General features: G+C 41.9%; 1 protein-coding gene across 5 annotated transcripts in view; it reads right to left on the bottom strand.

Moving 5' to 3' along the window:
• tln2b (talin 2b) overlaps positions 1-12753 on the bottom strand; it is a 113118-nt gene that overhangs the window by 15645 nt on the left and 84720 nt on the right. For all 5 annotated transcript variants that reach the window (XM_033634259.2, XM_078168337.1, XM_033634261.2 and 2 more), the window contains exons 36-47: positions 12540-12680; positions 11641-11822; positions 9126-9258; positions 8911-9012; positions 8616-8786; positions 6326-6472; positions 4358-4459; positions 4092-4211; positions 3259-3405; positions 2013-2179; positions 1488-1671; positions 945-1070 (exon numbers count right to left, since the gene is read on the bottom strand). In XM_033634259.2, the coding sequence (XP_033490150.1) occupies positions 945-1070; positions 1488-1671; positions 2013-2179; positions 3259-3405; positions 4092-4211; positions 4358-4459; positions 6326-6472; positions 8616-8786; positions 8911-9012; positions 9126-9258; positions 11641-11822; positions 12540-12680 (1722 nt within the window). The remainder of the gene's footprint in view (positions 1-944; positions 1071-1487; positions 1672-2012; positions 2180-3258; positions 3406-4091; positions 4212-4357; positions 4460-6325; positions 6473-8615; positions 8787-8910; positions 9013-9125; positions 9259-11640; positions 11823-12539; positions 12681-12753) is intronic.

The raw sequence follows: 12753 nt of genomic DNA, 5'->3' as shown, positions 1-12753 counted from the left end.
GAAAAATTGATTAAAAATGTAAAAAAATATATCAGATTTATCACAGAACCCAAAGTGACATCTTCCAGTTGTTTCTTTTGTCCAACCAACAGTCCAAAACCTAAAGACTTTTCATTTAGTAGCATAAATGACAAAGAAAAGCAGCAAATTCTCACATTGCAGAAGCTGGAACCAGCAAATGTTTGACATTTTTGCTGGAAATACTTTTTATTGAATTAATTAATTGAAAGTGTTCTGGTGTCTGTTTGTGCTCTGATTAGTTTTCAGGTTTAACTAGCAAGGAACCAGTCCATGTGAAGAGCAAAGAGGTGAGAACACATTGGCCAAAATGCAGTCTCAGAACCCACTTGTCTGATGACAATTTAGCGTTATGTTAGCTTTTTTAAAAAATAGCTACACTGGCTCTCTCGAAATATTGGCTGTTGCCTCAGAGTCCTATTGTCGTAAGACAGATAGCCGATGGGTTCTTAGATTAGGCTGAGCTTTATTTGAAGCTTCACTTAGATTAGGTCATGACAATGAAGCTGATTCAAAAATCACTACAGTCTCAAAAGTCACAAAGGAGGAGTCCCACGGTTACAGATAGCTCTCAGTGAAGCGTACCAGCCCTCTCTCTTGCACACACAAATGCAGACACACAATATACATCTTAGTGATGGGTCTCGTCCCACGTACAGATATGACAGAAAAAGCAAATACCTTGCAAACCCTGATAAGGACTGTCATCATTCTTTTGAAAAAGCTTTACTTCGTGCTACCAGATACGTCAAACTGAGCGTAACAGTAATACAAAGAGAGCATTTACAGAATACATATCTACATGACTGTATCTTCTCATTGAGGAGGCATAAACTGAGTAATAAATTGAAGACTTGCATTGTTGAAATCAATACACAGCCAAACCAGATATGACAGGTGAATATTAAAGCAGTGAATTTATTTACCTTGGCGGCGCTCTTCAGCTGATACATAGATGGGTCGTCAGCTGGCTTGCCGGCGGCACATTTGGTGGCACTGATGAGTTCAGCCAGAGCCTTGGCCACATCCCGTACCGCGTTTATCAGAACCACCTGAGGAGATAAAGCTGGAATCAATACGGCACAATGGTCACAGTATAGGTTTATCAGCAGCACCCTGGGGAGAGGATTTAACACTGCAGCCCTTATCACTCCCACCTAGTCATGATACTTCAGACTTAGTGAAGGGCAGAGATAGAGTCATGCACACAGAAGGAAGGGGAGGCACGATATATATCAGATGAAACTGAAATTACAGAGATAATCTAATGCTGGGTTTACAGAATGATAGAAGACATTCATAGAAGATGAATAATATTACAGAGTAGTACAATCGTAATGGGTTATAATAGATGGTTGAGGCTCTGTGCGGCTGAATTAAAAGGCAATAACTGAGCGGCATACAACTGTAACTACACACATCTAACATCTGTGGTTATATTAGACGTTCTTTAGTGTAAATTTCATCACCTGTGTCTCGGGGTCGTCAGAGCCCATGCTGGTGGCTCCCAGTTTGACCACCTCAGTGAGCTGGGTGATGGTCTTGGCTGAGGACTGGGCAGCCTGGGCCAGTTTCTCCTGGCTGGATGCAGCTCCAGCAACCAGCAGCTTGGTATCCTCCACCAGCGTCTTGGCTGTCTTCAAGATGCTCTCCCTGAGGGATGGGACACATTGTGTCACAATCTGCTCCACAGTCACACTCAAGTACCAGCAATATGAAAGGAAGCTGTTGCTCTTTGTAGCAGAATGTGTGTTTGGTAAGAACAAATTTCAATTTACATTCATTATGTGAAATGCATCTGAATATTGGGCTTTATTGGCAAATCTGCATCTCTCCTGAGTGAGTCATCAAAGGAAAAGGGAGCTCTATGTTGCAATGTAAAAACCTAAAAAGTTATATTAACCTTGTGCTGATGAAAACGGGTAACATTTGTTTTCTTTTTTGCTGAAAAGAGGCTTTTATTTAACATCATGAAATGGTCAAGGTCACTGCACCTGTGGTCGGCAAAAGACTCCTCATTCTCGGGGTTCAGTGTTCCAGCTGAGGCGAACATGATGGTGGTGTCCAGGTCAGCGATGATGCCAGAAACAGCGCTGGCTGCTGTGATACAGGCCTGGGTGCCTTTGTTCCCCGCCTGCAGTGCTGACAGTACCAAGGACACCTGGAACATGTGGAGCATGGTATTAGATATGCAGAGAGGTCCTTCAAACATGCTGTTTTCAGAGGTGTTAAAAAACAGCTAAAAATAACCCTTGTTTCTGTATGCATCGCACATTTTTAATGATTAACCAGCAGCTTTGCCTCTTTGTAGGATGTTGGCGGAGCCTTTATAAATCAGGTGAGTGAGGTTGCAAGTGTTTAGAGTGAATGATTGGGACGAGCTCAATTAAAAAAAGGACGCTGGGAGTAAGAAAGGAGAGCAGGGTTAAACATGCATCAAATCAAGAGTCTGCTGCACAATCACATTAAGCCAATGAACCTGACTCTGCAAATCACACATCTCCCTCCGTAGACTGCTGTCTGCCCATCCCTCCTAAACAAATGGAAAGCCCTGAGAGGTACATTTCAACGAGGCACAGGCTTCACATATCAGCAAACCTGAGACCACAAATTATTCAAGTTCGGTATGAGCCCTGAATCAAATCATAGCCTCGGAGTGGTGGGGAGAAATTCAAATGTGTGAGCAGCATGGCTAGCTGCTGCTGGGGTCGCAGCAGGGAGACATTAGTATTATCATTACCTGCACAGTGTGAGGGTGATCAGGAGAGCATGCTCTCATGACCTGCATGACTGGTACAATGATACGGTTAAGCACCACTTATTACCACCTAAAATAAACATTAACCCTTTAGTCTTCTGACTCTGTTCTATAGTGGTTTAACACCAAGGCTAAACCTTAATTAAAATACAAAGCATACCTGTCAGCTACAGTATAATAATCAATTATTCACACCCAAATTTATTCAACTTAAATCTTGCCGATGCTCACACTTACATATTCCATCACTTTATTTAAATTGGTATATACACAGCAACTTTACTGAGAGATGCATGAAATATATTTCAATAAAAATGCTAATGCTGAGTTGATGCTGCTTCCAAACTTCTAACAGCAGAGATGACAAATTATGACAGCAAAAATAGACTTCCCTTAAAAAGTCAAGATGTTTATATGTATATAAAAAAAACCTTCCTCCCTCAAGATTTAAAGATACCAGTTTCTGTCCACATAGAGCTTACCTTCTCTGTGACTGCGCGGGCACACTCGATGAGCTCCCTTTTCGAGAAGCTGTCAGTGGGGCTGAGCTGCAGGGCTCCAGCCTTCTGGACCATGTAGATACAGCCGTGGCCCAGCTCTTGCACCCGTGTCTTTATCTGGAAACCGACCTGAAAGCATAACCAGGCATCGACTAACACTGGCTCCATCTTCTCATTTGTGTCACTGTTCTGCACAATTACAATCATGCCCTAAACTGGCATGCCTCTTCTCCAGCGGGTGGATGAAAAATGATTTCAAGCACCCTCAGAGATGGAATGCTGGCACTACACCTTTAATTTACAGACTGAGATTCATGGGTGGGTGGTACTTCATTATGAGCATCACTATAGGCTTTTAGGCTCGTAGAGGCACAATGTCGCTATGGTAACCAGCAGGGTTTCTAGCAGCCTGTTATATACAAGATATTGATAAGAGCTGTGTGCTTATTAGTGCAATGTTTCCACACACTGCTGTCCTCTGGACTACACAGAAAAAAAGCTTAAAGAAAAGACTATGTGGGTGCTGAGAGCGATGGATGCTGGAGGGGTATATTTCTGTTTGATCTCACACAGTCGGGAGCAGCCTTGAGGAAGGGGCGTCATTTCAAAGAACAGCAAACATCTGCTCTGATCAGTGTGTGAGTGGATACATCCGAGAGCATTTTTGGTGTAAAATGCAGACCTAAGCTGCTATTTCAATCTGACGTTTCAGAGGCGCAATTGCAAAGAGATATACCATTTGATGTTTTGAATCTTTCATAAGAGTGTGTAATTGTCCCCGTGTACTCCATAGGATAGAAAGCACGGCTTCTCACCTCCTCTGGTTCTGCAGTGGCTGCAGCAAGGCGTCCTTGGTGTGCTAGCTGTGCGTAGTCCACTGTCACCTGAGAGGCAAGGCCGCCGAGCTCTTCAGGACAGGTTACTGACTTAGTCATCTGGCGACAGAGAGAACATTCATCATCAGCAGAGGCAGATTAATGTCTCTCCAGCCCTGCTGACAAATATTGTCATTGTGGATTGGAAATGTAATGGAAAACACACAGAGGCAGGCATGAATATCCTAATACATTAGTGCACTCACCATCTCCTGCGCAGTGATGGCGATGGCTTTGGAGAACTTCACCATGGTGGTCTGGTAGTCCACAAAGGAGCCCTCGGGTTCAGGAGGCGTTCCTTCATCCAGCTGTGAAGATCAGCACTTGAGTATCTATTTTAAGGCTTGCATAGTTTTTACATCATCTGGTCTAATACTTTGTTAAACTCTCTGCATTCTGTATTAAATTATGAATGCTTGATAGATTAGTATTAAAGGACCAGTGTGCAGGATTTAGTGGCATCTAGTGAGTTTGCAGATTGTAACCAACTGAACACCCCTCCCTACACCCCTACCTACAGTGAACCTTCAGGCAACATAAAAATGTGAAAGCCTCTCTATAGAGTCAGTGTTTGATTCATCCATTTTGGGCCATTGTAAAAACATGGTGGTGCAACATGGCAGGCCCTGTGGAAGAAGACCTGCTCCCTATGTAGATATGAAGGGCTAATTAGAAGCTAAAAAAAACTGCAATTCTTATTTTCAGATGGTTATACACTAATTAAAATATAATTCTAAGTATTCAAGATGCTACATTTCTACCAACAGATTCACCTAAATTCTACATGAAGATTTTTGCCAGGTTGTCAGCACACCACGTAGGGAAGGATTACCTCAGTTGATCACCCGCCAGTGCAGCTGGCCTGTTTTTTTCATGCAGCTATGACTAACAGAGCCCTCCCATGGACAATTTGGTCCCTCTAATTTTTTTGGAAGACAGCTTAAGACCAAACTAAAGCCCGAACATTAAATCTGTCAGGACAATTTATGGTCCAATATTAGCTATCGTAAGGCTATCTGTCAGTTGTGAGTGTTGGCTGCTAAGTCATTGCAGTACAGAAACACTCAAGATACGTTTATAGACAGTGTTTCCAGTATACATTTTGTGCACCAGACTAGAGAGCACTGACATTATATATATATTTTTTAAACTAAAATATCTTGGTCCCAACACAAACTTGGATTGGTGTACGATACATGTTTCTGTTTAGTACGGAAATTAAGTGTGAGAATAGGCCAAAACGGCGTTCTCAAACTAGTGAGTGTGACACACTTCATGGCCCCACCAAAGGGTGTTGTCACCATAACAACTAACAGCAATGACCATTTTCATTTGTACTAGTCACATGACCATGACAAACACTTAAGTGTCCTTTCTATTCATCCTATTTATATGATTAATACATTATAGTTATCCAGTTTTTAAAAGCAATGTTCTGCAGCTGCAAATGTTAATAAGTCATTATTAAACTGGCCTTAATGCAATGTAGCCTTCATCAAGAAGGAACATTTTTATAAAGGATAGTGCAAACTTGGGTGATTAATTTAAGAGGCTGCTACAAAGATAAGTCGAGCTACACTGGCAATGCCAATGCTGGATGCACACCATTTGGCAATCCAAGTTCTTCTAATGCTAATTGATACATAATTTCTTAACAATTAAAAAGCCATTAGTGAGAACATATAAACCTTTTTAATGTATGCATTCTTGTAAAATGGTTCCACCTTATATATGCTAATGGTTTTTAAACGATGGTCGCTCTTCTGTGTTTAAGCTGAGGGTGAAATAAATTTAAAAAACACAAGGTAGAAAAATAAAAATGAAGGGTAAGGTCTGAGCCAATATGTCTGAGTGTGAGCAGATCATCGTCAATTATTAGCCGTGCTGTCAACAGAGTGACATGTCCCCCAGCAGGATGAGTGACAGCTAACATCACCAGTGAGCTGTGGATTCAAAACTTGTCATCTACTGGACTAATGAGAGTCACTGACAAGGACATACTCTCGGCACACTCGCCATGGCATTACCCTTACAGGGAAAGCTCACTTTGCCTTCAGACAAATAAGATAGGGAATAAGTGTCAACCTGAAATCCATTTAAAACCACCTGAGCAGATGTCTCATGAGAGTGCATGTGTGCTTTATCAAAACACACACAAACACGCCCTTACTCACCCTGCCCATGGACTCAGCGATGGACTCCACCATGCCCCCGACCATGCCTCCTTCACTGGCCGCCTCATTCAAAGTCACCATGATGTCGTCCACGGCCTCCTTCATCAGCTGGGCTGCTTCAGAGATGGCATCGTGGGTGTGGGACGCCTGGGGACATATTCAGCTGATTAACGCTTCTGTGAAACTGTCTCGGTCTAGCCAGAAGGAAATTTATCAGCTTGACAACAGCTCCAGAGTGTCCCTACAGCTGGGAAGTAGTACGCAGTGTCTCACTAGAGGACACTTCACCAGGCTGGATTCTTGCTGCTGTCAGGACCTATAATTAATAAACTGAAAATTCCAAGTTTAACATTTAACAAAGTTCACATCAGGCTTGGGCAGTATGGAGGTATTTAGATTTCCAGAAGGTATGTTTTTTTTTTTAACACTCTACTGCTCTTCTCTTCTTTTGTTATAAACTGATACAGAGATGCTGTATTGAGATGATGTATTGTAGTGCATGACTCAAACCACCAGAGGTCAGTCTCTGCCAGGCAGCTGAGCTCAAAAGGATGTAGGACTTGAGTGGTGGAGATAACGTTGCAGGACTAAAAGAAAAAAAAAGGAATGCCTCTGTCCCTGGGTTGGAGGATTTTGGGGTTTAGTCCAAATAATAAAGGTCAACAGCCAACATGGAAAAAATGTTTGCAGTGTTTGCCTTCAGTGAGCTGTGACTAAAGAGGTACTATCTGCCACGGCAACTTGTGTCACCGGATCCTCCAGTAAGAATCTATGGGAGAAGGGCGCTTATTTCCTATCTATTCATTATTCTATGGGCGCTAAGTATTTAAACCCACCAAGGATTGTTTGAGTAGGCAATTTGCATATTAAACAAATGCATGCCACAATGAATTCTATTACCAGCAGCTCAGCTTTTATATTATATTTTTAAATGTCATCATATACGGTATACCTCGGAGAAATGTCAGGAATGTGGGAAAAAACAAATCATGTCTAAGGCAACGATCACACATAAAGTGTTTTGCAGGTTGGACAACGTGAGGCGCACCGCGCTGCCTTTATTTTAATTGAATGCCACTCGTAAAAAAAACCCCCAAAAAACCTGTGCCTTTTGATTGTTGCCAGGCAACCACCCTATCATGTCCTTTCACTAAACTTCCTGTGTAATCAAACTACCGTTTTTTCCCCAAGTAATTATTATCTAGTTACTAAAACTGTTCAGGCAGAAGGTACTTGCTGCAGCTCTGGTTGAGGGTGAGAGGCTGTCAGTAAATAATTGGTTGGGCACAGGGAAACGGAGATCTGTGTGGGTACACGAGTCCGTAAAAAAGAGGGTGGATCATGGGGAGAACCACCAGTTGGTCCAGGAGCTTCGCCTTCATGATGGTAGCTTCCAGGCATATTTTAGGATGACTCTGAGGCAGTTTGACAACCTGCTGTCTATCGTTGGGCCGTATAGCTCTGGGTATCCAGCAACCGCAACCACTAGTGTCTCCTCCGTTGTTTACGAACTGTAAACTTGTTGTCATGACCACCACAGATGGCCAGGATAATGTGAAAAAAAGACGGCGAAAAAAGAGATGACATGAGAGATGACGTTTTCCCGCTCTGAGAAGAAGGTTTTTCAACTCATGGAGTTCAGAGCGCTCCGGCAAAAAACTCTAGGTGCCTAGAGTGCAAAAATGCAAGGCACGTTGCAGCACAAAAACCACAAGCAAAAAGCTTCAGTCTCATTAAAAACAATTATAAAAAGGCGCCTCCAGCTGCTAAAACGTGTTCTGTATCATCAGGGCTTAAGCCTTGTTCACTGCTCTACAGCAGTGATACTTATATGTCAGAATGAAGACAGGGGAAGACCATTTTATAGAAATTTCTCAAGAAGGTACTGTTATTATTTTGTGGCTCTGTTTTTGGTAGCTGAGTTTGAGAAACAGCAGAATCACCTGAGAATGGGATTAGAAGTTTTAAAAATGATTACTTGGATCTTTAAATCAATTCTTAAACTCTTACACTAGTAGAGAAACAGAAAACCTGGAACTTTTGCTTATTTGTTTTGTATGAGTTTGATATGAGCAAAAGACTTCAAGCTGAAAGAAGGACATAAAATAGAGAATTACAGAAACTGAGGCAGAAGGATGCTCTAAATGATCCTCCTAAAAAAATCTACCCTGGAAAAAACATTCCTCCATCACTGTTTTGACCTACTGAAATTCAGCGTAAAATCAGGTCATCCTTTAAACAATGGTCATAGTAGGCTAAACACACTGTTACTACATGAACTGCTAAGTACCTTTGGGTTTCCCCCGCCTTCCTTGGCAGCATAGAGCATCTGCAGGGCGGACTCAGACAGGGTCTTGGTCTGGTCTAGGATGGTCATCTGCTGCTGGTGGTCATGCAGCTTAGATGCGAGGCCCACTGATGCCACAACAAGTGGATCGAAGTAACTTGCCAGCTGGGTCACCTGGGAGAGGAAGTGTAAGACAGCTGTCTGAGGAAGGATTGGATCACAAGATAGAAAACAGACAGAATGGGGTTTTGCTTCCCAAATCCAGAGGGGATGAAGGGATATATAGTCGGACCAGCACCTTGTGTCCTAGTTGGGCAGCTTCGCCTCGGGCCGCTGTGGAGACGGGATCAATCAGATGCCCAATCTCCTGCACAGACGATGTCAGCTGCTCCTGGAGCGCCTGGTGAGTTACGACGGCAGAGAATTACGGTATAAGTCACAACAGAAAGACTGCAGATCTCATTAAGTTCTTTCTCTCGGACAAGATAGAGCTGATGGGGTACTTGAACTCACTTCCATAGAGATATCATCTCTGCAGGGCAAGGTCTGCCCAACTGCAGCTAGGGAAGCTTGCTCAATGTCCCGGATACACTTATTGATGTTATCAATGGAGTAATCACACTCCCTCTGTCCTGGTGCCTTGTCCCTATCATCAGAAATGTGGAGAAACACATACATAAAAACAGTTGTACATTAGTGTGCAATAAATATAAAATACATTCAACAGCAGAAATAATACAAAATATTACAAAACTCTCATATAAATGAAAGGGATAGTGTGACATTTTCAGAAATACTTCTTTTCCTCTTAACTAACAAGAGCTAGATAAGAAAATACTGTCATATCTGTATGCTAAATATGAAGCTACAGCCAGCAGCTGATTAGCTTAGCTTTGCATAAAGTCAGGTGGAAAGCTAGCCTGGCTCTGTCCAAAGATAAAAAACAAATCCAGAGAATACAACAGTCTATAACATCCTCACATACTTGGAGAGAACACTGTAAGAAAAGATACTTAGCACATCCATGTGGGAGAAAATGCGGGACAATAAACGTAGACTCGTCGTCTCATGTATTTTTGTACAGTTTTAAGAAAACCGTGTTCACACGGTTATTATCAAGTCATGTATAGTACCGTACTCTGGTAATATGACAGGAGATACTGTGTTGAGACACAACTGAAAATCTTGTTAGCAGCTTGTAAAAGGGTCATTACGAAGAGATGGTCCAAGGCAGAACTGCTAACACAAGCGGAATGGCTGAAAATTGTGAATGACATTTACGATATGGAACAGTTTATTCACAGACTAAGAGCTCAAGAGGAGAAACGTTGACAGAAATAGAAGAAGTGAACGATGATGATGCTCACATGTGAACGACAAGATAAAAGAATCACTGACTGAGTCACAAAAATTAATAGGTTTTATGAAACAGCAATTTTTCTGTCTTTTTCCTCATCTACAGTATGTATGTGTTTTCTGAGATGGAAAAGCAAAAAAATAATTTTTCTAAAAAAACATCCACCTTCCAGCACCTCTAAAGCTCTCATACACCTTTTCCACCAACATGGAACCAGTTCCGTTCCAGTTTCTGCACCTAATTTTGAACTGTTCATTGTGTTTAGCCCAAAAAATAAACTGGTTCAGTTTTTTTAACCAAAGTGCAAACCGTGACAACATCAGTGGGTGTGTCATATTCTACGGACTGGAAAAAGAAGATGGAGAATGCAACTCAAGAAGTCAAGTGAGAAATTGGGAAAAAAATTGGTCACATTAATAGTTGGTATGTTTGTATTTTGGATAAAAACAAATATCTGTAATATAGAACAAAAGCTCACAGGTCATCAATGCGATCCACTATTTTATCACTACTCTTTACTTCCCTCATGTATTGTCCAAACCCCTCCGTTAATAACACATCATTGATTACACTGGTTCTGCTTGATCTTGGTCAGGAGTATTGTCATCATCATGATGGGATTGCTAGGCAACCAGCAGACACTCTAGTCTCCAGGAATGAGTCGTAAACCCTGGAAATGAAATAGCATTTTAGCACTACTGATTCCCTCGTCTAGAAGTCAATAGGTTTTAATTTAGATGCCTGAAATAAGGTCTGTGTTTAAAACAAGCTTAAGAGACTTTCACGTTTTGTTCTATGACATCAAATACGCCTGTAAATACCCCACTCCTAAATTTTGAGGCTTTTATGCGTCTTGAAAAGACAGTTGCTAACAAGTGGCTAAATGAGACTACGGAACATCATCATGCCAAACACGGCTTTACAGTCTCAATGTGGTGGCGATGTTAAGTCATGCAACCATGGTACAGTTAGTTTATAACCTAAAGTTAGCTTTTTACTTCTGGCAATTGCATTTACACTTAAAAAAATCATAAGAGTGGTGTTCATTTGTGAGGATTTTCTTGCTGAACAAAATGTGTATCATAAACTTTTGTTTGCCACTGGGTTTGTTTTCTGCAATAATCCAAAATCCAATGGAAAAATCCCATTGGCTTCTTAACAAAGGAACCAGGATGAGGCTAAATACAGAAAAACATCAACCCTGGAGCACTCTATGCTATGCCAAGCTAATCTGCTGCTAGCTTTAGCATCATATTTAGTATATAGATAGATCAGATTTGTATTAAAACATATTTTATTCCTTTAAAAGTAAACTGTCAGCCAGTCTATTTTGGACCTTAACTGCTGTGAGAAGAGTGTATGCATGAGGATGATGATGAAGACAGAAGTGGGCGGGGCACTACCTCTGAAAAAAATGTGTTGCAGATCCACTGTGGCTCCTCATCTCACCACTGCTCCATACTGTTCATTAATCTATTACAAGGCAGTGGGAATCTCAGCAGATATAAACTAATGTGGCAATTTATTGTTTAGCTCAACACATATCACAGAGTAAGCCCTCTGGCTTCAGATACAATTTTTTTCCTCCTACTGCGAGTAAAACCATTAGAAACTTTGATTCAGGATAATCCTGCAGAGACATATGTGGCAGTAGGTGGGATTAATACCAACCTGATGGAGGTGATGAGACTCTTGATGGAGTCAGAGACTGTTCTGGAGTGGCCGGCCAGTATGGACCAGGTGGGAGGATCTTTGGGGTTGAGGACCAGCGAGCGGGCTGTTTCTAAAAGGTAAGTGGAGCTATCGAGCATGGAGCGTGCTGAACGCACGATGGGCTCCTGGGCCGCTGAGCCCTGTGGAAATGGAAAGATTAGCGCAGGTGAAACAGCAGCTCAGGTAACAGCTCAACAGCAAGAAGCTAGCCACATTGGTATGACAGAGTTGTTAATATTCCTTGACTACCTTGGAGAGATCAAAGGTGCAATCAAAGGGAGGGATGAGATTAGAAAGGCAGCTTTACACAGATGCAGGAAGAAACACCTTCAGTCTTTATGATCCGAGCCAAAGCCTCCCTCGACAATTAGATTAACAAGCTGAAGATTAGAGCAGCTGTGCTGAGAAAGAGTGCCGTTAAACACTGCCCTCCAACAGATTACAGCCATAAAGCTTTTAGAGGACTGTGCGAGAACTGTTCGGCTCAGATTGAAAAATAAAAATCCATCTTTCTCCTCGAGTCTTTTCTTGACATTAAAAGAAAAGGGGAAATTGGACCTCAATCCAATTCCCCCCATGTTCGCTGGACAAACCTTTCTGTGTTGGCTCATATAAAAGTGCCTGTTTCAAAGGGATTGAGTGCAGAAGTCACAAACATATTCATGAAATATTTCAGAAGAGTATCTTCAAGATCCTCTGTAGGATGATGGCGAAAAAATGACTAATTGGATGTTTTTGAGAACAGAGGACCTGATGAAAGATTGCCATTCATTTTAATTCAGCTGTGGGACTGTGGGAAAAAATGAAAGAGAACTTTAAACAGGGCATTGCAAACAAGCATCACAATGGATAAATACCTCATTGCTGATCTGCGCTGGGATGCTTGCAAACTCAGGGTTGCTGGCAAAGGTTGACAGGTTTTCTACAGCCTCAAGGAGTGGGGTCGTAGCAACGCGGCATCTGTTTCTGTTCTCTTCTGAAAAATCCCCATCTAAGGCCTGAAACAAGACAGCACCATATGAATATTTGTCCAGTTGGGTCATATTTTTGTAAGCGTCTGAATGATACACA

This window comes from Epinephelus lanceolatus, chromosome 5 (assembly GCF_041903045.1).
Source record: "Epinephelus lanceolatus isolate andai-2023 chromosome 5, ASM4190304v1, whole genome shotgun sequence".
Classification (NCBI taxonomy): domain Eukaryota; kingdom Metazoa; phylum Chordata; class Actinopteri; order Perciformes; family Serranidae; genus Epinephelus; species Epinephelus lanceolatus.
Note: the sequence above shows the minus strand (reverse complement) of the source record. Positions and strands in the feature narration are given on the sequence as shown.